The 23,812-nt window shown below is 57.7% G+C and overlaps 3 protein-coding genes across 8 annotated transcripts in view; 1 reads left to right on the top strand and 2 right to left on the bottom strand.

The window, feature by feature from the left end:
- Positions 1-869: 869 nt before the first annotated feature.
- Positions 870-4,603, bottom strand: GALK1 (galactokinase 1; the record flags this gene model as incomplete). The annotated part of the gene is made up of 8 exons (XM_084298286.1): positions 870-983; positions 1,395-1,557; positions 1,924-2,074; positions 2,197-2,378; positions 2,757-2,892; positions 3,386-3,505; positions 3,825-4,014; positions 4,445-4,603. The coding sequence occupies 8 exons, from the start codon at positions 4,601-4,603 to the stop codon at positions 912-914; spliced, it is 1,173 nt and encodes a 390-aa protein (XP_084154412.1). The 3' UTR covers positions 870-911.
- An 8,850-nt stretch (positions 4,604-13,453) lies between these two features.
- H3-3B (H3.3 histone B) lies at positions 13,454-15,234 on the bottom strand. Its single transcript, XM_084298692.1, has 4 exons — positions 15,112-15,234; positions 14,487-14,628; positions 14,250-14,403; positions 13,454-14,153 (listed from the first exon to the last, which is right to left on the bottom strand). The coding sequence occupies exons 2-4, from the start codon at positions 14,612-14,614 to the stop codon at positions 14,025-14,027; spliced, it is 411 nt and encodes a 136-aa protein (XP_084154818.1). The 5' UTR covers positions 14,615-14,628; positions 15,112-15,234; the 3' UTR covers positions 13,454-14,024.
- Positions 15,235-18,440: 3,206 nt separating this feature from the next.
- Positions 18,441-23,812, top strand: part of UNK (unk zinc finger) — a 41,877-nt gene continuing 36,505 nt past the window's right edge. For all 6 annotated transcript variants that reach the window (XM_084298748.1, XM_084298747.1, XM_084298744.1 and 3 more), the window contains exon 1: positions 18,441-18,572. In XM_084298748.1, coding sequence (XP_084154874.1) covers positions 18,475-18,572 — 98 coding nt within the window. In that variant the 5' untranslated portion in view covers positions 18,441-18,474. The remainder of the gene's footprint in view (positions 18,573-23,812) is intronic.

The raw sequence follows: 23,812 nt of genomic DNA, 5'->3' as shown, positions 1-23,812 counted from the left end.
GGGCTTTACGTGTTTGAGCACAGCTGCACGGGGATGAGCGATGTCCAGAGGGGTCTCCAGGAGTGCAGCTGGAACTCGGGCAGTTTTGAACTTGGAGCAGGGCATCCTTCACCAAACCTACCAAACCTGGGGCTTTCCCAAGCGAGCAGGGATGACTTCCAGCTCCCCTCTCACCCCTGCAGCTGGGCTTTGCTCTCCCAGCCCAGCAGGAACAATTTCCAGCTGCTGCCTCTCCTCCTGCCCAGGAGCTCCACGACCCTGTGCTTTGTGCTCCAAGGGAAAAGACCGAACTCAGCCTCAAACAGGAGCCCCTTTTCCAAGCATTTTAACCAAAGGCTATCCTGTTAAGAGAAGTGTACAGCTCCCCAGCTGCTGCTCTCCCTGGCAGCACATGCTCCCTGCGTGCACGAGGCTATGTCCCCAACAGTGTCACTTTTTAATTATCGGCTGGTCACTCGGGCTGTTGGTGTTCCAGGTCAATCCGCCAGCAGGTCTCCGATCAGATGACTCCCTATTGCACTCAATAAACATTTTCTCTGGTCTGCCTCTTCCTTTTTCCTTTCAAAAGCATAGTTTCCCCCTAGGCCCTCCACCTGCACCAGCAGATGCAGGATGCGCTCCCGGGGGCTTCTGCCCGCAGCCCCCCAGTCACTACTGGCATGGGGCGCTTACACCAGTGTGAATGTGAACTGGATCCACCAGTCCCTGCTAGGAAGAGGTCCCCAGAGTCCTTCGTGGCTCAGCTCGGTCCAGGCAGGTGCAGAACGTGCAAATGTTTTACTTTTATTAAGCAAACGATGCAGGCAGACAGCTTGGCTCCCTGGTGGAGCGAGGAGAGCGGCTGCTGTTCCTGTCTCAGCAGGGACATGATCCCAGCACGGATCCCGGCTCGGACAAGATGCCTGCTGCTTCTACAGGGGCAGCACCTTTGCCCCATCCGAGGGTTTGGAGATGTAGAAGGTTGCAGTGCCGCTGTACTTCTCCTAAGGGACAAGAGGAGCAGTAAGTGCTCACTGCACGCTGCTGGTTTCGGAGAGCATTGGTGACAGCACTAGGATCGTCCCTGGGCTGCAGCTACCAGCACTGAGCTCAGCACTGCCTATGGATTATTTTTCCCTAGATTGATTTAGCTGCCCCAAGGCTCACCTGCCACTTTTTTGCTCCTTTTCTTGATGCAGTAAAGCCTTTTAGCAGTGCTCTGCAGCCAGCACAGTGCAAACTGCCTGGAAGAGCTTAGCAGCATCGGTGGACACGGGGATATCCCTGTGCATGAGGGCTGGGCTACCCTGACCCTAACTGCCTTAGGATCACAGCTTCAACATCACCACAGGCCCATGCCTCAGTGCATTTTAGGGATCTTTAAGTCAATCTCCGGTCACTTTTCTGCTGTGTACCTGGATGTGTTGCTGGGCCCTCTCTGCAGCCTCAGCCACCAGCAGCGTCACCGTGCAGCCGCCAAAGCCTCCTCCCGTCATCCGGCTGCCATAAACCCCATCGACCTCCAGAGCTGCTGCTACCAGCTCATCCAGCTCCGGGCAGCTCACGTCGTAGTCGTCCCTGGAGAGAGGAGACCCGGGGTCAGCCCCATGTTGCACCCCACCGCAGCAAGAAGGGCTGAAACACATCTCAGTGCGCCCACTGCTGCAAAAAGCAGCAACGCGGGGTGCCTGCAGACCCCAGCCCGGTGCTTTTCCTATAAAGGCACTTGTTTATAGGAGCAAGGTGCTCTGGCTGTGAGAAGAGGGACCCTGTAAGGTACTTGACCAATTGGCCAGGGATGTGCAGAGGTCTCTGGGGCTTTTCCCCAAGCTGTTACAGGCTGAACCAGGAGAGAGATGCTGGGCAGGACCCGTGCCTGGCTGCATCCCCAGCTGAGCGACCCCCACGACCAACACCAGCACCCCAGCCCCAGCACATCCTCACCGAAGGGAGTTGTGACTCTCCACCATCAGCCTCCCGAACGTGTTGTAGTCCCTGTCCTGCAGCGCTTGTGCTGCCCGGACCGTGCGCTCGATCTCGCCGATGACGTGCCTGGCACGCCGGTACACCTCCTCGCCCAGCCGGCCCCTGGCCGCTGCGGGGACACGCGCACCCCTAAAGCAAAGCCCCTCCAGCTGGGGAAGGAGGAACACGGCCGCATCCCGCGACCACATTTCCCTGCCCCATCACGCTGCCCCATGGAGCAGCCGAGCCCACCTTCCAGCTCGGCCATGGTGGCGTCCCGCAGGCTGGCCTTGCCGAGCACCGCCGCCGCCTCCTGGCACTGCCGCCGGCGCGTGGGGTACTCGCTGCCCGTCAGCGCGTGCCGCACGTTGGAGTTGGTGATGAGGACGGCCAAGCTGGCATCGGTCAGCGGGACGGGGACGGTCTCCAGGGACCTGCAGCGAGAGAACAGCACGGGCGGCGCGCCCGTCCCCACTGATTTCTCCGGTGAGGCCACGTGGCACGCAGCCCGTGCCTCGCCGGGGCAAAGTCCGCGTGGTGTAGGATTTCTCTTGAGCAATTCTCTCCTTCCCAATTATTAGTCCCAAATTAGGCCCTCATGACTTTGCAGGAAAGCCAGCCCAGGCACAAGGGAAAGGATACACAAGGGAAAGGATGCACAAGGAGCAATCGAGGCACCTCAGACTAGCCCCAGCCCCATGGTGAGATTTTGGGTTGGGGGTTTAATGCCTCCCTGCAGCTCTGTTTCATGGCCATAGGATCAGCTGGTCCCCAGCCCCAGCTCGCAGGCACGTGCCCGAGGAGGTGCTGACCTGCAGTCGATGAGCAGCGCGTGGCCCTCCTTGCCCATCACGGATATGAACTGGTCCATGATCCCGCAGGGCATGCCAGCAAACGTGTGCTCCGCTTTCTGGCACGCCAGTGCCTTGGCCACCAAATCGCCATCGTCTGTGCCAGAAAGGAGAGGGGCAGGGGTTAGCAGCTCCGGGATGGTCGCCCCCTGCCCTGGAGCAGGGTGAGCAAAAGCAGCAGTAATGGTTTGCTTTCACTGGGGTTCGCCAAAGGGCAGCCATCGTGATTTGCACCCTACAAAGTGTCCAGTGCTGAGCTGCCCCATCCTGGCTCTGCAGCACTTTGTCCTCCAAAGGATTTTGTGTTCGTGGGATGTGGAGAACTGGTGCCCTGGGTGACACTGAGCGCTGCACGCAGCTGTGGGATGGGGTTTGTTAAAGCATCAGCTGCCAGTGTTTGTGGCTGCATCACTGCAAATCACCTGTGGCAGCCTGGGGTCCTCAGATCCAGCTGGTTCTGATAATTTGCCGCTTATATCTCAGCTGGCCACAACTGAGACTGCTTAACAGAACAGCAGCATCTCTGAGGACAGCCCTGGCTCTGGCAAGGGAACAGAGGCACTGGGGACAAGGACCAGCAAGGACCGTACCGGGGCAGAGCTGCTGCAGGAAGGTGTAAGTAGCCACCTCCAGAGAGGCAGAGCTGGAGAGGCCGCCACCAAGGGGGACGTCGCTGGCTATCACAGCGTTGAAACCAGGCACAGGACCGCCTGTGGGAACAGAAGAGAGGAGAGGGGCTGTGAGCCCCCTGTAGGGCTGGGAGAGCTCCTGGGGATTCAGCTCCTGGCGGAGAGAAGCCCCTGCTTAATATTCTGGTTTTTTTTTTTTTTTTTTTTTTTTTTTTTTTTTTTTTTTTTTTGCACAGTGACCCGCAGAGAGGGGTTTGGGCTTCTCTCCACCCCAGTGCTGTGATCCTTGGAGCTGTGAGCACCTCTGCTGGAGCCTGGTCCCACCAGCAGCTGCTCCAAAGGGATTTTTGGCACCCACTGGCCATGAGAACATGGAGAGGCAGGAGAGCTCTGGCCTTACCCCGGTAGTGCTGGATCACGCCCTTGACGTAGTTGGCCCAGTGTGGCTGCCCGGGGCTCAGGGGGCTGCTTTTGCTGGGAGCTGGGAACTGCACCCTGCGGGGCTCATCCGCTGCCTCCGAGGTGGTGAGGATGGAGATGGTCCCGTCCTGCGTGGGGGACCCCACCAGCACTGTCCCCAGCTGTAGGGCCTGGCGGGGGGACACGGGCTGAGCGCCAGCCCCCTGGGGATGTCCCCCTTGGTGGCAGGGGACAGCCGGGGGCTGCTCCCACCCGCACCGATGGCACCCTACAAGCATCACCCTCAACTCTTCCCACGTGTCAGCACCCAACATCCCAGCCTTAGAGGGATCCCCCAAAAAAATCCCAGCACCCAAATGTTGCCCCCAGCCTGGGGGGGCACCGCGGGGCTCAGCTCAGCAGCAAAACCTCTTCCTGCAAGGCTTTTGGGGAAGCTTCTTTTCCTGTTCCTCGGCCTCCCAGCAACTCGCTCCGCGTTTGCTTTGGGGCCGAGCTCGGGCTCCTTGCAAGCCCCCCAAGGAAGCCGGGCAGCCCCTGGCCACCTCCATCCTCCCCAAATCCCACCCCGGGGGATGCCTCGGGGCAGCCGGGCGCCCTTACCATGGGCAGCACGAAGCCGCCGTTGTAGTCGGTGTGCTCGCCCAGCAGATTCACTCGCCCGGGGGCCCAAACCGCCCCGGCAGCCGCAGCCCCCCCGAAAGCCTCCCCGTAAGCCCTGCAGGCTGCAGCCAGCAGCGGGGCAGCCCCGGGCCCTGCCATGACTGCACAGCACGGAACGGCTCGGATCGGATCGGCCCCGCTCCGCCCCGACGGGGGCCGGGCTCGAACCCGCGACGCTGCGGGGCGGGGATGGGAGGGGGGGGCCGGGGCCGAGCTATGGGGCGGGGGGGTGGCAGGCGCTGTGTGGATAGGCTGTGGCTGCCGGCAGCGGAGCCAATCTGTGCGGTTTTTAAAAATAGAGATTCCTATATCCGTGTTTACATCCCTGTATCCTCGTATATATATCCCTGTGTTCGTGTATACAGCCCTATATCCGTCTCTTTATCCTTGTATATATCCTTATACATCCCTATATCTATCCCTATATCTGTGTATGTGTCCCTATATCCATCTATGTATCTGTTTATACATCCCCATGCATTCCCATATCCATGTACACATCCCTATAGCCTTGTATATATCCCTATAGTCATGTATACATCCCTATATCTGTCTCTTTATCTTTGTATATATCCTTATATATCCCTATATGCTTATATATGTCCTTATATTCATGTATGCATCCCTATATCTACCTCTTCAGCCTTGTATGCATCCCTATACCCATCCCTATATCTGTGTATGCATCCCTATACCCTTGTATATATCCCCATATATATACATCCTTTTATTTGTGTGTACATCCCTATATCCTTATATATCTATCCCTATCCCGATGCCTATATTTTGCTAATATATAGACAGACTGACACAAATATACACCCTTCAGTCACTGTTACGGGCGTTTGATGCCTATACAACACCCGAGCATGCTGTACGTAGGTGTGCGGTTATACACACGATGTCTCTGCCGTACCTCCGCACGGTAACGCCCGCCTCTGCCTCTCATACTTGTGCAAATACATACCGACGTGTGTACACAAGCTGACGTGTCACGAGCACGTATGGGCAAGGCGGTGCGAGAGGCCGTGTATAGGTGTGACAGGGGCTCGCGTGCCCCCCGTGCTCGTGGCTGACCCGTGTGGGGTGGCGCCTGAGCTGGGTGTGAGCCCCCCTGGGCCCAACGGGGTGCGGGAGGTGCCCGGTGCCTCCCGGTTGTGTCCGATGGCTGGGAAGGAGCCGCTGCTGAGCGCCCTCAGAGGTGAGAACAACCCCGGGGGTTCCTCGGTGTGGGGTCTGAGCAGGGGGAGCCCAAGGCAGGGGGTGTCGTGTTTGGCCCTGCTGCAGCACGACCCGTTGTTTGCGTTGGCTGCGCCCACGCCTCATTATAAGGAAGTTTTCTGGAGTTTCAGCCCGCTGTCAGGGTGGGTCTCACCCTGCTCGCACCCTGGGCACTTCCCACGGTGCCTACCCAGGGCTGTTCGCTCCCCAGCAGCCCCCCCACAGCCTGAGCACCCAAGGGTGCTGCTCCTCCCCTCCTGCAGGTGAGGTGCTGCGGCTGCGGGAGGCCGGGGGGCCCTGCCTGGACACCTCCCCACACCTCGCCTCCATCTGCCAGCTGCTGGAGAGCGTCCTGCGCAAGGGGCTCCGACGTGAGTGTGCCTGGGCACCTGCACGGAGCAGGGGCTCTGGTGTCCCCCCTGTGTCCCCCACGTGCGGCCGAGGCCCTCGCGCTCTTCTTGTGGCTCTTCTTGTCCCACAGAGCCGGTGTGGGGCTTGCGGAGACGGGATTATTGGCACTGCCTGGAGCAGCTTCCCCAGGGGGACGGCGGCAGGTGAGCGGCGATGGGGACAAAGCACAGCCACGCTCACTCCAAAACCCTCAGCCGCAGCAAGGGTGCTCCCCGAGGGCTGAGCCCAAAACCATTTTCCCTTTTTTTCCCTTCTCTCCCAGCAGGCCAAATCCTCTCTCTATCAGCATCCGAAGAGCCGCCACCTGCCCCAAGGTGCTGACAGCACAGGGCCGCGGCCGCTGCTTCCTACGCTCGGCGCTGCAGGGGAAGGCGCTGGCGGCGGCCCTGCGGCAGCTGGCGCACAGCCCCCGGCTCCTGGAGGTGTGCAGCACGCGGGGACCCCACGGGACGGGAACCTTCGTGGCTCCTTTTTAGCAGCCTCATGGCTCTTCTCGCTGTCTTTCAGTTCTACGACCCGGCGAGCTCCATCCTCGGCAATGAAGTCCTCCTGGGTAAGCCGGGGGCTCCGGGGAGGAGGGATGGAGCCTGCAGCTGTGGGCATGCTGCTGAGGGGCAGAGAAAGGAGCTGGGTGTGATTTTTTTTTTTATTTTTTATTTTTTCTAAGCCAAGCTCAATGGTAAAATCTAAGTAGGCTGCTGCAGTGATGGAGAAGAAGGTGGAAATGTTTAAAGAGGGCTTGAATCAGTCTGAGGTTGGTTTGAGTGTCGTGGGACCAGGCAAATTGCTCCTGAAGTGTTTTCTGTGCTAGTTTTTTGTACCAAGGGTGGTGATGGAGACACACTCCAAGGGGTGCCTGGGCTGTGATCTCTGAGGGGCTGGCGAAAGCTTTTCATCAAAATCAGGAGATCAATAACCCTGAGTTAGCTGCCCCTAGATGCCCTGTAAGTCATGGCTCCTCAAGGAGCCAGGAGAGGGGTACATGTGGAGGGTCTCTCCCTAGAGCATCATTAGTTACACTGAAAATGGCTTTATTTACACAAAAACGGCTTTATCTACACCTCAGCTGTGTCCCTGTGAGGCTGCAGCTGCTGGGGCCCAGCAGTGACACTGCCTCTCCGTCCCCTTCCTCCCTGCAGAGCCGTTCCTCTCGCTGGTGCTGGTGGTGACAGAGATGGATTTCTCCCTGGATCTGCAGGTGCGGCGATGAATCGGGTGTGGGGGCCCCAACCCCTTCCCCGCCGGCCCCAACGGCGCCGCGCTGCTTTGTTTGCAGAACTGCAGCTTCTTGGACGAGAGCTGGCTGCTGCCGGTAAGAGCTCGCTGCTCCCCGCTGCCACCCGCTCCGGCCCTTGCTGGAATGTCAAACTGGGAGAATAAGGAATTGCTTGGTTTGGAGGGATTGCCACGCCACTCTCTGGCCATCTGCGGCCGTATGGAAACTGGGTCGGGCTCCCCAGCACGAGTGGAGCTGCCTCTGCGCCGAGGTTGGATCCCGCAGGGTGCCTGCGCTGTCACCAGGAGCAGATCCTGGCATCGCCCTGGGCGTAAAACCAAGCAAAACCAAGCCAAGGCAGCACTGAGGCATAAATCATTGACGTAGTTTCCCCATGCTCCCTTCTCCACTTCATTGCCAAAAAAAATCCCTGTTTTTCTGGGCTTACACGCAGAATGCGGGTCACCTGGTTTTGTTCTCCTTTTTGCTCGCTGTAATATTTTTGCTCGCTGTAATATTTGTGCATTTGCACAGAGGCCACAAACAGCAGGGATGCCTCGACGTCTTCCAAAATCGCAGAGCATCCCTCTGTCACCTGTTTTAACCCCAAAGCAGCCCCGAGAAGCTGCCAGAGGCCTGTGCGTGCAGGAGGCAGGGCTCCCGCTGGCTTTCACGCGCTGCTGGCCACGAGCGCTCCCGGCTGCCTCTCAGCTCCCTGCCTAATGCACCGTGACAGCGAGGGCTGCTGCGAGCCGCGGCGTCTTGGAGAAGGGGCAGTGGCATCCCCCGGCTGCACGGGGACACGTGGGGAGAGGGAGAGGAGCTCAAAATTCATTTATGGGGCTGGATCTTTGCTTTTTGGGGTTGGTTCCAGGCAGATTTGTATCTCGTGAGTGTGGGCGCGGTAAATGAGGAGGGTGAGCGGCCACCGATGGTCCCTGTCTGGCTTCAGAAATTAGGGACCGGCCTCTGTGGGCTCCCAAAGCCTTGGTTTGTTTGGGCCAGAAATAACCCACAGCAAGAGATCCTGCGCTGCCCTCTGTCCTGGTCACACAGGGGAAGGAGCAGGAGCTCCTTGGGTGTCCTGGGGCCACTGCTGGGGCCGCTGTCACCAGCTGCTCTCTTGCAGGTGTGCATCACTTATGAGACAGTCCCGTGCCGAGTGCTGGGGATGGTGATCAGGTAGGAGACCTCAGTCCTCCTCCTCCAGCAGGATCTGGAGGCCCAGGGAGTCAAACTGCCCTGAAAAGGGGAGACAAAGACCCCTGAGAGCACTGGAGCTGAGGCTGGGGCTGTCTTGGGTCCTTCTTTTCCCCCATCATACCGGCGTTTGCAGGGAGGCTTTTCCCTCCCTCCACATATCCATGAACAATTGCCACTGGCACAAAGGGGATGAGGGGATGGGGATGGGTCCCGGGGGCTGAGCCGTGGCTCGGCCGGACCCACAGGTACGTGGACGGCCGAGTCTTTGTCACCGAGGTGCTCCCCGAGAGCCAGGCGGAGGTGGACGAGGTGGTGCTGGCCGGCGACGTCCTGGACGAGATCAACGGCTGCTCGCTGCGCAACGCCTCCAGCGGGCAGGTGGGGCACGGGGGGCTGGCACGTCCTCCCCTCTGCCTCCTCCGCCCCGTCCTCCCTCTGCCTTGCTCCATCCTTCCCTGCAGGCCGGTGCGATGGTGCAGAAGCTGAAGGGCCAGCCGCTGAGCTTCCGCGTGCTGCGGTGGCGGGGGCACAATGGAGAGGTCTACGAGCCCCTGCTGCCCTACCTGAAGGTCCTGAAGGAGAAAGAGCCCCGCTTCCAGCTCCAGCGCCGCCCCCGGCGCCGGGTCGAGAGGGAGACGAGGAAGGTGCAGGGGGGCAGGTGGGCACCTTGGGGGGGCTAAGGAGGGGCTGCGAGCATCTTCCCTGCCAAAAAGCAGCAGGAGGATGCGCGGGGTCCTCTTCTCCGCAGGCTGCTCTACAATGTGAGGTACCTGGGCCGGAGCAGCGTTGGGATGGTGAGGAGACGGGCAGGGATGTGCCCGTGGGTTATTTGTCTGGTGGGTTTCTTCTTAAGTGCAGGGGGAGTTATTCCCATTCCTTCCTTCCTGCTCTGTTTCAGTTTGGTGGCAAGGAGGTGCTGGAGTGGGCCATCCCTGCCGTGCTGGAGAGGGGCTCAGCACCACGGGTGAGCGATGGGGAGCGGGGGGTGCTCCTGCTTGGAAAACACCGGGAGGCTGAGCCTGGGCCCAGAGGTGCTGTTAGGCTCGGGTTGCTGTTGTTCGAGCCTTCAGGGGTTGGTCATGGAAATGCTGAGATGAGAGAGCGTTGGGTGGTGGTAAAAAGGGTGGAACATGGCCCCAAACTGGGTCCTGGGTGTTCAGAGGGAGAGAGGACAAGGCCAGCCTGTGGGTGCTCGCCCTCTGCTGTTCCAGGGCTGGTGGCCTTGGTGCAGGGACCTGGCTGTGATACTGAAGTTCTGTTGTGGATCCACGATTCTAAAAGATCCTTGGAAGAGAGGAGGCCCCTACATCTTCAACCCACCCTTCAATTTTTTTCCTTTTTTTTTTTTTCTTTTTAAATCCACTTCTGAAGCACGGTGAAGTTGGTCTCTTAGTTTGCAGTCTCCATCTCCTCTTTTGACCTGAGGGTTTTGCCACCAGCAACCAGAAAGTTCTTGGAAAGCCGCGCTTCATCGCCATTCATTACCTCTGCTTTTGGATAATCTCAGTCTTGCAAGAGTCTTATTAAAAACAGAGCTCAGGAGCTGTGATCATTAGGGCTCTTTTCTTTCCCCCATTCAGGAGGTTTTATTTGATGTGAAGGAAACGGAAATCCTGGTACAAGAGAAGGCTTCTTCCAAGGTGAGTGAGTGACACCCATGGGTAGCCAAAGCTTCGCAGGATGAGTTGGGAGCTGGGCCCCAACTCTTTCTCCAACAGGGATTTCAAAACATAGGTAGAGACAGTGGGGGGCCAAAAATAGATGAGGGTTAAAGGTTTTAGGCAGGTTTGCCACCCACAAAGGCTGTTTGAGCACAGTTTTCAGAGCTGGCCGTGTCTGTTCCTGTGCAGAAGGTGTCCCAGGGTGCACGTTGTACAGCCCAGGCTGTGCCTGCACGCATGGTCTGGCGCTGAGCAGCCACGTGCTGTGCAGGATTGATGCCCCCGGAGTTTTCTTTGTCTTGTTTCTGGCTCGTGTGTAGAGCATTGCACCTTGACTGCCCGTGGTGGTGTTGGAAGGGATCTGCTCGGGTTTGTGCGTGTGGCTGGGGCTGTGCCACTCACCGTGGGACTGGGACACTGCCCAGGGGAAGGAGTAGCCTTGGGGACAACGCAGAGCAGCAGCAGCACCGTGCCCCAGCCTCCCCTTTTCCCCCACACAGGTCCTGTTCCGCTACCTCTACCCCGAAATCTCCTGCGTGGGACGCCGCCGGGACAGCAGCCGTTTGTTCGCCTTCTGCGTTGTGTAAGTGTCACCCGCGGGCTGTGTGGCTCCTTGACACAAGGCGAGCATTGAGCAAGGGTGCAGCACCTGCAGGGGCAGGCAGCAGAGCCCCCCAGCAACGGGGACCCGGTGCCGTGGGACAAACGCATCCCCCAGGGCAGAGCCTGGCTCGAGGAGCCTCGAGGTCGTGGCCAAAGCGAGCCACGTGCGGTGTGACCAGCGTGGAAAATCAGCGCCAGTAGGGCAATGCTTTGGCCAGCACATGGGACGTGCAGCGGGGCTGGGAGTGGGCATCCTGCCCCAAAAGGGGGATGTAGGGGGGATGTGGGTCCTGGAAACACAGCGCTGAGCCCGCCGCGTGGCTGCTCGTGCGACTCCAGGAGCTGGCGCTTGGTCCCTCCCGAGTCCTGGCGCTCTCTGATGCGTGTTTCCACATTTAGCTCGTCCCCGGAGAGCCCCGAAGGGAACACGTTTGACTGTCTAGTGTTTGCATCAGGTTCAGAGCAAGAATGCGAGGAAATCATCAAGAGAATTGGTAAGGGAACATTTTATTTCTTCAGATATAATTACAGTAAAATGTGGAGTACCAAGAATTGCTATTCCATGCCACCACATGCAAGATCTAACAATTGCTTTTGTAGAGATTACTAAGATGAATAGATACTTTGATAGGTTTTTTTCTTTTTATTTTTTTTTCCTTTAGAACTGCTTGACAATTATTTTAAGAAACAGCTTCTAGGCATACCCAGATGTTTCATTGTTTCCACTAAGTACTTGGAGGAAACTTTGTTTTCGAGGGATGTTATTTTACAACATGCTTTTCCTCCAGGAGCCCAGCCTGCTACTGCCATTTAACACCAGATCAAGTATTACTAAATCCCATCACTCGCAGTTCCTATTTATAACCAGCCTATGTACAAGCTTCCCAAGTTAGGTGGCTCCTGGGCTACTGCTGACCCCTGGTTTCTTGTGGGACATCCTTGCTCGGTGTCCCCTGGGAGGGCTGTGCCCGGCAGGAGGCACCTGTGAGGTCTGTGTGGGATCTGCAGCCCAGCTCCTCCCTGTGCTGTTTTCCAAAAACCTGAAGGCAGCTCCTGAGGCAGACAGATAAAGGCGCTGAGGTGGTAACAGCCCCCTCTGATCAGCTTCCAGCCAGCCCTTGAAAACAATTAAGTTCACAATTTAGGTGCAATGAATTATTTTTCCCTCCTGGTTCAGCAGTGAGGAAGAGCGTTACCTAAAATCTAATCTTAGGTCACTTAAAGTTGTATTTTTAGCAGCTCCGTGGCAGTTATGATAATGATCCTAACCAGGGGCTGCGTTTGTTCCAAGTACATTTGGAGCAGATAGGGAAGGGTGTTGAGGAAGTTGTGTAAGAGCCCATGGTAATGAGCACTTGTTTCTCCAGCTGCAGGATTTAAACACACCGAGTGGTTTGTCTGATAAGGGCCAGCCCTGGCTTGAGCCCTGTGCTCCCCCCTGCTCTGCTGACCCAGCTCAGGATAACCCAAAACCCAGCGCCCCCGTGGGTGAGGCTGGGGGTCCAGCTCCCGTGCCTGGCCGGAGCGGTATTTTTGTACTTTCAGGATGTTGCTGTAGAAGGAAGTGCTGTAAACGCATCCGGTCTTAAAACAATTGCATGCATGGCCAGCGTTGACTTATTGCCTGCTCTCTTGTATAAACAACTCTTTCTTCCTCCCCAAATGCTTCTTTCTCCGTGGATATTTTTTTATTGAAATAAATCAAGATGGACTAGCTTGAGCTACTTCCTTGTGCAACTTCTGCCTTCGCTTTAGCCTTACCAGCATATCCTGTTCTTTACTAAGCGAGGAAAGCCGGTCTAGCAATTCCCATTTAGATGTTAATTACCTGTTCCAGATGTAGTCTGAGCAGCTTTTCCATACCACAGCTTATTAAGGCCTGGCTGTTCCCAGCGACACTACTAAGAAAACCAGAACTGTGTTAGCAGGAAGCCCGGAGGAACTGTCTGAAGCGAAGGTTTGTGTCTAATCCTGTCTCATCAAAAAAGCTTAGCTGGGAAATGAGGCTCTTACCGAGAGCCTAGCAGCCCTCTCCGGTTTGCCAGGCAGCCCATCTGCACTCAGGTTGTCTAATTAGGTCTCACATTTGCATACCATCCTGCACTGCTACAGCATAGCTACTGCATTACCTTGGGCTTAGTCATGGGGCACCATCACAGAAGCAGGGAGAGGCAGCAGCCAGCACCTCAGCCCCACAGGGGTGTCCCAGGCTCCGGGACACAGCCCTGGCCCAGCAGGGTAGAGGCTGGGGGTTTCACTGCAGGCAAGCCAGCGTTAACACTTCACCATGAACTTCCCCTACAGGTACAAAAAGGGAAGAAAAAAAGCTTAGCACTACAGCTGTGCCTGAGCAGCTGCCACCACTAAACAGTTACGCTTTAACAAAACTCCCCCCAGAGAAGGCAGCTGGAGCTTAGCCCAGGCCTGTCCACCTACCCCTCTGCTCCCTCAGACAGGGCTCCAACTACAGCAAGGCTCCTAAAAACTCAAGGGTGACCAGGGCAGGTTCTCTAGCTCTGTTGAAAGCCTAAGTTGCCACAGCACAGTCCAGTATTGCACGCATCTACTGCTAACATACTGGAGCCGGGAATAAGCTTCAAGCCCATACAAACCAAATGACAAAGACTCCTCACATGTGAATGTAAAACATTTAATTTAAAAATGTTGACACTACAATATATAAAATAGCTATTATAAATGCACATAGTGTATTCTATAGCTGCCAGGTTTACGTTTTTAGGAAACTGTAAGTTACACTGTGGTTAAGACTTGTAGTTTCACCCTCTGAAAAAGTCCACATTTGATCACAGTGATGTATGGTCAGACTAACAGCCCCAATTGTTAAACACTTGGATCAAGTCATAACCAGTTTTATTGCAAAAGGACCCTGTACACATTTATATCAATTCTAGTACCTTACAAGTTTAGCTACCCAACAAGTCATTAACATACAGAAACATGCATGAGAAGCAAGAAAGATCACCCATCCCTTCTGCATATTAGCAACTTGTCACTCCTGAGCAACAAGGCTCACATCACTGAGGTTTATGTGAACAGTCACTTTTAGCATTCATCCTGAGTGAAAGATGGAATGACTTAAGTACAAATGCAACATATTATAAACAATTTCTTACAAAAAAGTCACAAATTAAAACCAAAGTATTTTACAGAATTTACTACAAAACACCATAAAAACAGCCTTCACTTAAGCCCTCTCTCCCCGTATCCTGCGAGCCAACTGGATGTCTTTGGGCATGATGGTGACTCTCTTGGCATGGATGGCGCACAGGTTTGTGTCTTCAAACAGACCCACCAGATATGCTTCACTGGCCTCCTGTTTCAAGAGCACAAGAAGAAATGTTGTTAGAAACCCTCAGCGAAGCGCGCTCAGCACCGCGAGCTCCGAGGCCCAGCAGGCCGCCAGCAATACCTGCAGCGCACCGATGGCTGCACTCTGGAACCTCAAGTCTGTTTTGAAATCCTGGGCGATTTCCCTGACCAGCCGCTGGAAGGGCAGCTTGCGGATCAGCAGCTCCGTCGACTTCTGGTAGCGACGGATCTCACGCAGGGCAACGGTGCCCGGCCTGGGTGGAGGAAGGAGGAGCAGGTGAGCCGGGGCAGGGACAGCAGCGGGCCAGGCCGGGCCGTACCGTGCCGGCAGCCTTACCTGTAGCGGTGAGGCTTCTTCACGCCGCCAGTAGAGGGGGCGCTTTTCCGGGCCGCCTTGGTGGCCAGCTGCTTGCGCGGAGCCTTCCCCCCAGTGGACTTACGGGCAGTCTGCTTTGTACGGGCCATTTTTCTTCACTTACCTACGAAGACAAGCACGCCTAAGACAGGGCCCAGCTGTCCCGGCACGACCCTCCACAGGCCCGGCATGGTGGCATCCCTCCCCCCCCGCGTCCCCGAGGCGGCAGATGCCGGCGGGCTGCCCCCTCCCTCCCCCGCCGCCGAGGCGGGCAGGCGGCCAGCGGCCTCCCCCGGGAGGAGGAGGAGGAGTCACGGTTTCCCCCCCTCCGCCCCCGCTCTCCGCGTCGCGGCCCGGCCGCTCCCCTCCCCGGGGGAAGCGGACTGAGTCACGCCGCCTCCCGCTTCCTCCCGGGCCGCCCCGGAGGGAGGGGAAGGAAGGGAGGGGGGATGGGGCCCGGCCGTGACTCAGGGCACGTAGGCAAGGCCCGGCCCGGCAGCCAAGCTCCGAGAAAAAAAAATAAAAAAAACGAAGAAAATAACAAAAAAAAAACAAGCCGCACGACACCACCGCTCGCCGCGGAACGCACCCGGTAGTCGCCGCTTACCGATTAGAGAAGAAGGACGCACCGGCGCCGGTCTCGCTGCGCACCGAAGCCTGCGCTGCTCCCACCGCGACCCGCTCCGCAGCCTGCCACCCCCTCACTGCGCCCTCCCCGCCGCGGGGACCCGCTTTTTATAGCGGGGGCGGCACACGGCGCGGTGACCTCACAATGCCCGAAAGCAGCGCGCCGTCCAATTGGCCGGGACCTCCGCCGGCGCCGTGGCGTCACGAGACACAAAGGCCGTGCTCCGGTTCCTCGCCGCCGATTGGGCGAGCGCCCGGCCGCTGATTGGATGTTAAAGTCGGCGGCTGATTGGGCGGCGCGGAGCGCCAAGGAGCCAATCGGCGGCGGGCGGGCGCTCTGCGCGCTGATTGGACGAAACGGGGCACGGTTTGGATCCTACCCTTTGTTGCAAAGCTCCACAATGGGAAGTCAATAGGAGCGGGGCGAGCGGCGCCGGGCCACCGGGCCACCGGGGCTACCCCCGGCCCCGCCGGGCCACCTCGCCCCGGGGCGGGCTACGAGGCCCCGCCGCCTGCCGGCCCGCCCGCCCCCCGGCCCCGCCAGAAAGCGCCTTTAGCGGCGGCTGCGAGCGGCGGGGCCGGGCCGCGGGGGGTGCCCGGGTCCCGCTGTGCCCCCCCCGGCCGTGGGGGGACCGCAGCCACCGGGGTTGGGGAGGGGGGCACGGGGAGGTGGTAGAGAGGGGGTGCGAGCACCCCCGGGAGGCAGCGTGTGCTCCTGGTGCGGCCACGCAGCGTGGCCGGGCCGCCAGCGCTTGTCACCCGCTGGTGTTGGGGTCACGGAGGGGTTTGGGGGGGCTGCAAGGGCTCGTCCCGGGGTTTTGGGGGGGAATCGGGGGAGTTGTGGGGCTGGGGGGTGCTCCAGGAGGTGAGCGGGATCGGAGCGATGCTCAGGGCCAAGCGGGGACGTCGCCCCGGGACGTGTGCTGGGTGTGGGTGTGCGAGGAGGCCCTGTCCCTTGGCACTGCCACTTCCCTCCCCACACCGGGCTCCCATGCGCCTTGCTGGGCGCCTTCGAACTCCCAAAGCTCCCTGCAAAGTTTTGGGGGAAGTGGGAAGCCGGAATCCCTCGTCCCTGTTGGTAGCATCGAGGAGGAGAACAGCAATTAGGTCAAAACGCCGTGTCTCCTGGGGCAGGTCGCTACCTCCAGAGTCGCGGCTCGCTGCGCCTCGTTGCTTCATTACAGCCGAGCGACTGCTGGGGGTGGAGGCCGGCCCCTGCCCCCACGGGAAGGGTGCCATGGGCAGGAAGAACAGGTCCCAAATGCCCCGCAGTCGTAGCACGCCGAGCATGGAGCGAACACAAACAGCCTCCTGCTCCACAGCCGCTCCCCAAGGTACCCGCACGCTCGGCTCAGCGGCTGCCATCGGGCAGACTTTGCATAAGGTTTTGCATCCTCCCCGAACGCCTGCGTCCCTCAGGCCAACGCCTGGTGTGACGGGCAGAGCAGGGCTTCTGCCGCACGTACGGAGCGTGTGTCTCGTTTGCTTCTCTGCCCTGGTGAGACGAGCAAACGCACGCCAACGCGGTGCGACAGCACTGTGATGTGCGGCGGGGCAGGGGATGCCGGGGGCATGTTGCATCCCCCCGGCCTCCGATCGCCTTTTCGGGTTGATTTTCTCTCTGTGAAGAAACGAGGTGAATTACTTGTCGGAGACAAAAAGCAGCATAGCGAGGGGATGAGCCGGGAGGTGTGTGTAAACAGTCATTTGCGTTTTACGTGGTTTGGAAAATTGAGACCTGAAATAAAGAGTTCCCCTTTGGCCTGAGTTGTTTGTACTTAGGAGAAAGAAATCTAGAAACCTGTTCTGAAAACTGCACAGCCTTTACGTTTGGTATTTTTAAAAGCATAGCACGCTATTGCTAATGTGAGGGGACCGGTGCTGGGCGTTTGTTACTGGGAGCTGAGAGGCATTGCTCAGGTATTTCCTCTCCCATGTTTCTGGAGCGATGATTGCTTACGCTTCTAATTTTAGATACTTCTGATTTTCCTTCTCTTTGAATTAAGGCTGAAGAAAAGCTGTGTTGGGTTAAACAGAGGATGAGGGAAAGGCGTAGAGAGCAGAGCGGAGTAAACGACCACGCGTTAACAAAGATGTGCACGCAGACAGAACTAAGTGCACCCTGGGCACACTTAGCTGGCGGATCCTAAACGTTTCTGTCGCTTGGCAGTTTTCCTGTGCTGAGTTTTCCTGACTGTGAAACAGAAGAGGAAACAGCGTCCGCACCAGATCGTCAAGTAAACAGCAGCACAGAGCGACTCGAGTCAGTGGTTTCCGAATCCCTGCGCACGAAGCAGCAGTGTTATTAGCTGAGCAGGTTTTTCCTGCGGGTTCATCACCGACAGCGCCTGTACCTTTGACCCAACGGGGTGTATGTGGATGGAGACACTACGTGACATCCTTCCACACCTTCCGACTTTGAACAGTCGTCCCGCTCGACCACGAGCTGCGTGATTCTGTGTGTTTGCCTGCCGCGGGGGGGCTGTTCCACGGCCACGGCGTGGGTCCCACGCGGATAATCCTGCAAAGGCAGAGAGCTCGCTGTTAGGTGCCCCCGCTGCGAGCCTGCCCACGGGGGATGCCGAGCCTGGGTGGCGATTAACGCCCTTCCCCACCTCCCCGCCACAGCCGCCCGACCTCAGCGGGCAAACCGGCCCCGGAGGTTTATCATTAACGTTGCTCAACGCTGGCAAAGCTTTAAAAAAAAAAAAAAAAAAAGGGGGGGTGTTTGCCACAGAAACTCCCGCTGCCCTTCGCCACGCGAGCGGAGCCGTGCGGGGTGGCAGCTGTGGGAGCAAAGTCCCCGGGAGGCGCCTGCTCGCCCCGTCCCGTCCCGCTGGGTCCTGCCGGGCTCTGGGGGTCCCGTGTGAGGCCTGGGCTGAACCTGGAGCCCCCCCGCCCCCGTGTTTCTGCTGGCTGCTCGCAGGTAGGCTGCCCGCTGCTGCCTGGGCCTTCCTCCCTTTCCTCCTCCTCCTCCTCCTCCTGCTCCCTGCAGCGCCCAGGCCCGCGGGGAGGCCGCCGCCGCCGTGCCCCCCCCCCACCGCCCGGGGGCGCCCTCCCCCCGCCCCCCGCACTACAACCCCCAGCGCCCCTCGCGCGGCAGGAAGCGGCCTCCCCCGCCGCCCGCGCGGGGCCTTCTGGGACTCGTAGTCCCGCCGCCCGGAAACCGCCTCCCGACCGGGCGGAAAGCGCGCGGGCGGCGGGACTACAACTCCCAGCCTGCCCCGCGCCGCCGGGGCGGCAATGGCGGCGGCGGCGCCTGCGCGGGGCTCCCTCCGTGCGGACCGCGCAGAGTGAATAATAAAGGTCTCCACGGCGGGAGCGGCGGCGGCGGCGGGAGGCGATGTCCAAGGGCCCGCTGCCGGGCGGCCCCGCCGCGGCCGGGCCCGCGAACGCCGCCAGCGCGCTGCAGGCGCAGCCCGAGAAGCCGCAGCACTACACGTACGTAAAGGGAGAGCGCGCGCGCGCGCGCACGGGGCCGCCCCGCCGCCGCTGTCGCCGCCGCCGCCGATTCCGCCGCGCGCGCGCGCGCCAACGCGCGCCTGACGTCAGCGGGCGGCACGCGCCCCCGTCGCGCGCGCGCGCGGCACCGGCTGGAACCGGCCCCAGCCGGAGCGGGCCGGAGGGTGGGGGGAGGGGGGGGGGAGCGGCTCGCGCCCCCCCCCCCCCCCTCCCTCCCCGCAGCCCCGCCCGGCATGCACCGGGGCGGCCGCGGGGGGGGGGGGGGAGGAGGAGGAGGAGGAGGAGGAGGAGGAGGGAGGGGAGGGGGAGGGCTGTGGGGGGGTCCTGTCAGCGGGGTCTTGCGGCCCCCCCCCCCCCACAGCTGTTCCCAGTGGGGCACTGGTTGGCACTGGGGTGGAGCGGGGCCTGTTGGCATGGCTCACCCGCACGGAGCGGGGCCCCCCCTGGCAGGCGCTGTGGCACAGCGGGGGCCCGGCCCTGTCCCTGTGTCACCCAGGCGGAGCAGGGCCCCCTCCGGGTCACCCACATGCAGTGGGGTCCCCCCCCGGTTGGGGTCCCCCTGTCAGTCCCCAAGCCATGGGGCTCGCACCTGGGGTGTGCCCACCCCCAGGGAGACCCTGGTCCCACAGGGTCCCCCCATCGGTCACTGGGATGGGGAGGGGTCCCCCCTCAGACCCCCAGCCAGATTTGGGACCCCCCCCACCAGTCATCAGTGGCAGAGCGGGGTCCCCATCCCCATTGGGATCCCCTATAAGTCACCCACCTGCAGTGGGGTCCCCCCCGTTGCTCTCCCAAGCCAGTGTGGGGTCCCCCCATCGATCTCCCAGCCCATTTGGGGTCCCCCCGTTGCTCACCCATCCTCAGGGCTCGTACCTGCCCCGTGCCTTCCCCTATTGAGACCCCATCACCCCAGGGACACACGGGGTCTGTGCCCCTCAGCTCAGCCGCGTGAGATGTGGATGTCGATTTTATCCCTAAAATAATAAAGTTTGGGAGCGTGGTTGTGAATGGTGCACCGTGCTGTCCGTCCTTACCCGTGTAGGGTGTCGGTGATGTGTAGGAAACACGGAGCTTGTAGTGAGAGGGGCAGGTTTGGCGTCTCTGCTCTTGTCGCTTGGTTTTTATAAAGTGGTGGTGGGCTTCAACGTGAGACGCGGAATAAAACCAGACGTGGGGATAACGGGGTGTTCGCCATCCTCACCTCGGTGGTGGTGACAGAGAGGGGACAGGGCCTGCCCCGGCGGTGGTGGCCGCAGGGACACAGCCAGGACATCGCGTGGAGGAAGATGAAGGTGGCAAAGGGGCGAAGCGTGGCCGTGGAAACGAGGACATCAAAGATTAGGAAAGAAACCCTGCAGGAAAGGTTGTTGGAAACGGGCAGAGGAGGAGGAAGAGTGGGACCGAGTAGCTGAAAAGGGGGAAAAGAGGACAGCGTGGAACAAAGATGATGGTGTGATTAGCTTTTTTTTTTGTTTCCAGAGGGGAAAAACACTTATTTTCAGATGGATGCTAAAAATAGTTCAGTGAAAACAGTTGCAGGAAGAGCGAATAACCCCGAGTGAAAGATGGGCTCGGGGAGCGCGGAGTGCTGTCGGTGGGACACGAGCCGTGCCTGGAAACTTTTCGATTCGTACACGAGGTCACAGCAGCCCCTAAACGTCCTCCCGATACCATATGGCAGCTTGCTCGGTGGTCGTCCGCGCGAGCAAGTCGTACGTTGTCGAGATGTAAATATTTTCTTCCTTTTTTTTTTTTTTTCTTTAAATACAGTTTGTTTCCATAAAACGACGTGAAGGTTGCAAGTGGTAAACTCGAGGAAGCTTAATTATCTGCGTGCTGTTCCCTGGGGACATGCAATCTGGTACCGGGGAATCTCTCTCTTGGAAAGTTTGGGTTGGATTTCTCAGGAAGTTTTCCAATTTCCGTGTCAGTGTCGATTCCTAAGCTCTTGGTATTTGCATGAGATTTTTAGGTACTTTGCAGTGCAGCTCTGTATCTCGCGTGGACGCCTTGCTGTTTATTCTAGATGCAAGGCAAGAGAAAATGTGGGAAAAATAGAGTTATTGATGCTCTGCCACCCCGTTGTCACGGTTTGCTGGTAGAAGAGGAGCCTAAAAACCCCTTTTGATTGTGTCCTCGCTAGCGTGCAGTTAGTACTCCCAGCCACGCAGTCGTTTTGGTGCCAAACTCCTCTTTAATTATGAACGCCGTATTCCTCACCTGGGGATCTGCTCTGCTGCTGTCTGCAGGATTCAAGTGAGTAAGGCACCGCTCAGCAGCTGCCGTCAGGCTCTCCCCGGGTTCCTGGCTCGGGGATGCGTGCGTGCGGCCGTGCCCCACGACCCCACATCTCACAGAGCGGGGCCGTGCGGTGTCCCCGTGTCCCTCGGACCGAGGGCAGGAGCGCGGTGCGGGGTGAGCTGATGGCTCGCAGTGGGAAGCGGCTTTGCTTTGCGTACGGTGTGTCAAACCTCAACCGATTGTTGGCCGTGCACCGTTTCTTAGCTCTGGCTGGCAGGGTTGCTTCTGTCTGGGGCTCTCGTCTTTAATGTGTTACCTATGAGCGGGAGCAGAGGCTGAGTTCAAAGAAACTGAAAGCGAAGTCACGTAGCATCGCGGATAGCGAGCGGCTTTGTTTCGGTCCGGTCTGTTCGCTTGGCTGTTGCGGTCCTCGTTGGTTTTTAGGCCGACTGGCCGCGTTAATTGTGAGCTCTAAAGGCTGGGCCAGCTGCTTGGGTGCTCGTTGGTCTCGCAGAGTTTTAGATAAGCACAAGCAGAAGGCTCCTTCGTTCGCTGTGCGCTCACCTGGAGTCAGCCGCTGGGATAACTGCAGGGAACCAAGTCTTCTGGTGGAGATGAATTAACCCATTTAATAACGATAACTTTAAAAAGTGCATTCATTCATTCATTCCTTCATTCAAAATAAACATGTTGAAAATATCCCGAGTTAGGTTATGATCTCTGTGGGGCACAGAGCTGTGGGACACAACCCAGACCAGCTCTACTCAAGACGATTCTCTGGAGCGTGCCCGTCTCAAATATCCACAGCCATCCCCTAAAGAAACTTGGGAGTTTCCCCGCAGGCTGTCCCCTTGCTTGAGATGTGGACCATGATGCCTGGAGCACGTCCCGCCCCCCTTGCTGCACACAGATAAGCTTTGCAGCCTACAAGGCCGAAATTTGTCTTCCCTTTTGCACCAGGGGAGGAATGGGGGGAAACTCCTGAAGGATCGGTGCCCCGTAAGCGGTGCTGGAGCCGCATCCACGCGGGGACGTGTGCCTTGTGCTCATATTAAAGCCTGCTGGGTCGCGCTCACCCAGGCTCTCTCTCACAACCGTTTCGATGCCAGCCATGTAGAGGTAAAAGGAGCAGTGCACCCGAGTGAAGGGCATTTGGAGTGGGGATGGAAATCGGGCTGATGCAATGCTGGAGGTAGAGCTCAAGCTGACTTTGTACCCAAGGCATTTTTGGATCTGCGGGTGTTTGAGCAGAGCCTTGCCTCGTGGTTTCTCGGCCTTAAATAGGAACTCGGGCTGGGACAGCGCTAGAAATGAGAAGTGAAGAAGAAATAAAAGGAGCGAGGTCACAGGTGGATTTGGATTCCTGCGAAGAGCTTGCACGCGCGGTCTGATCTATCTCGAAATCTTACTTTTAAATTCTTGCTCAAAACAATGGCACACGGAAACACACCTCAAAGCATTTGTAGGAGCACAGAGTAATCCTTATCTTCGTATCAGCGGACAGTGTCTCATCGCTGTCAGGGCGAGCAGTGTCTGATCTCAGCCGTGCAGACTGTCTGTGGAAATAAAAACCAAAACCCAGATGTGCAGCAAACGCACTTTCAGAGTTGTTGCTCTTTCTGTTCCTCCAGGACCCTCAGCGTTTGTCTTACAAAAGGATTTGCGCTGTTAAATTCTGCTTTTGGTGTGCCTGGTCCTCACAGCCCAGCAAAGGTGTTGAGGCTTTTGAAATTGTTTTCTTTTTCAACCAGCAGAGCTCTGAAATCACAAACTGCTGCCCTCGTGCTGCTTTGGTTTTCCTGGTGAGAACCCTTCACCAGTACACTGGTACGGACTTACCCAGGAGCAAAACCTATCCCCCTACTAAAAAAACACAAAACGAGCATGTGCATTACTAGATTTCAGACTATGTAACACCCTTGGAGGTAGGTAGTTAGGAAAGCACAGAATAAGTGTGCCTTCCTTATTTATTTAAAAAAATATTTTTAAAGTATAATTTATAATCCAGAGATCTGCCAGCACTCCACTGTGTTGTTACCTATAAATGTTGGTTTATTTAATCAGGTGTGTATCGGCTGGTCGTTTTTGTTGTTATTATTATTTTATTTTATTATTTATTTGTTTGTTTGTTTGTTTTAAGTCTGCACAAGCTTCACTGCACACGCGTCCACCACAAACTGCTGTTAGGAAGCGTGAATAGCATGGGAAGTTGGGAATGCAAAGTCCTGGAGCGTTTACAGGAAGGGCCACGCTCACGGTACGTGCTTGCCATTGAATCCCTGCGCTGAAGCAGGCTGGAGGATAGGAGCCTGGATTTTAGGGGACTGCAGAGGATGGGTTTTGAAAGCCTGCACCGCTCTGGACCGTGCACGTGGTGCTGCAGCGAGGCGTTTCTCTGGTGTGTTAAGGCAGGGCTGGAGCTGCGCCTTGCTCGCCGCGCTGACGCTTCAGAAGTGAGTGCTTTGGGTGATCGAAGCGGGCAGGGAATGCACGTGCAGATAACTGTTACGTGGGATGCACGTAAATATTTTGTGCACCGAGGGCTTCCCGCACTATTCGGACGTTTTCCGAGTTCGTTTTGGTCTGGCCAGGTTTGGTGTTCCTCAAGTCTGAAGTCCCGTGAAAGAGGAGAGGTCCGATCACACAGAATCATTCCCACTTGGAAAATGGTTCTGAGATTTTATTTTTTATTTTAAAACAAACAAACAGAAATGAAAGCCTTTGTTAATGCTTCCACGTTATTTATGTTAGTGTACAGGATAATTTGGCGTGGCATGGGAAACAAGTAATTTGAAGGATTGTTTTAGAAAACTTCAGAGTTCAGGGTTTCCCAATAGATCCATTTTTTCTCTTACCTATTACCTAATATTTCTCCCCAGCATGGCTTTATTTTAAGGCAAATTGTCAGCATCCAGCGTGCTACTTTTGGTAGACCTGCTCTTGCCACCAGAATAGGGCTTCTGATTTTCTGCGAGACC

Source organism: Netta rufina (assembly GCF_964035555.1).
Source record: "Netta rufina genome assembly, chromosome: 19".
Classification (NCBI taxonomy): Eukaryota; Metazoa; Chordata; class Aves; order Anseriformes; family Anatidae; genus Netta; species Netta rufina.
The sequence above is the reverse complement of the archived record's forward strand: the minus strand, read 5'-3'. Positions and strand labels throughout refer to the sequence as shown.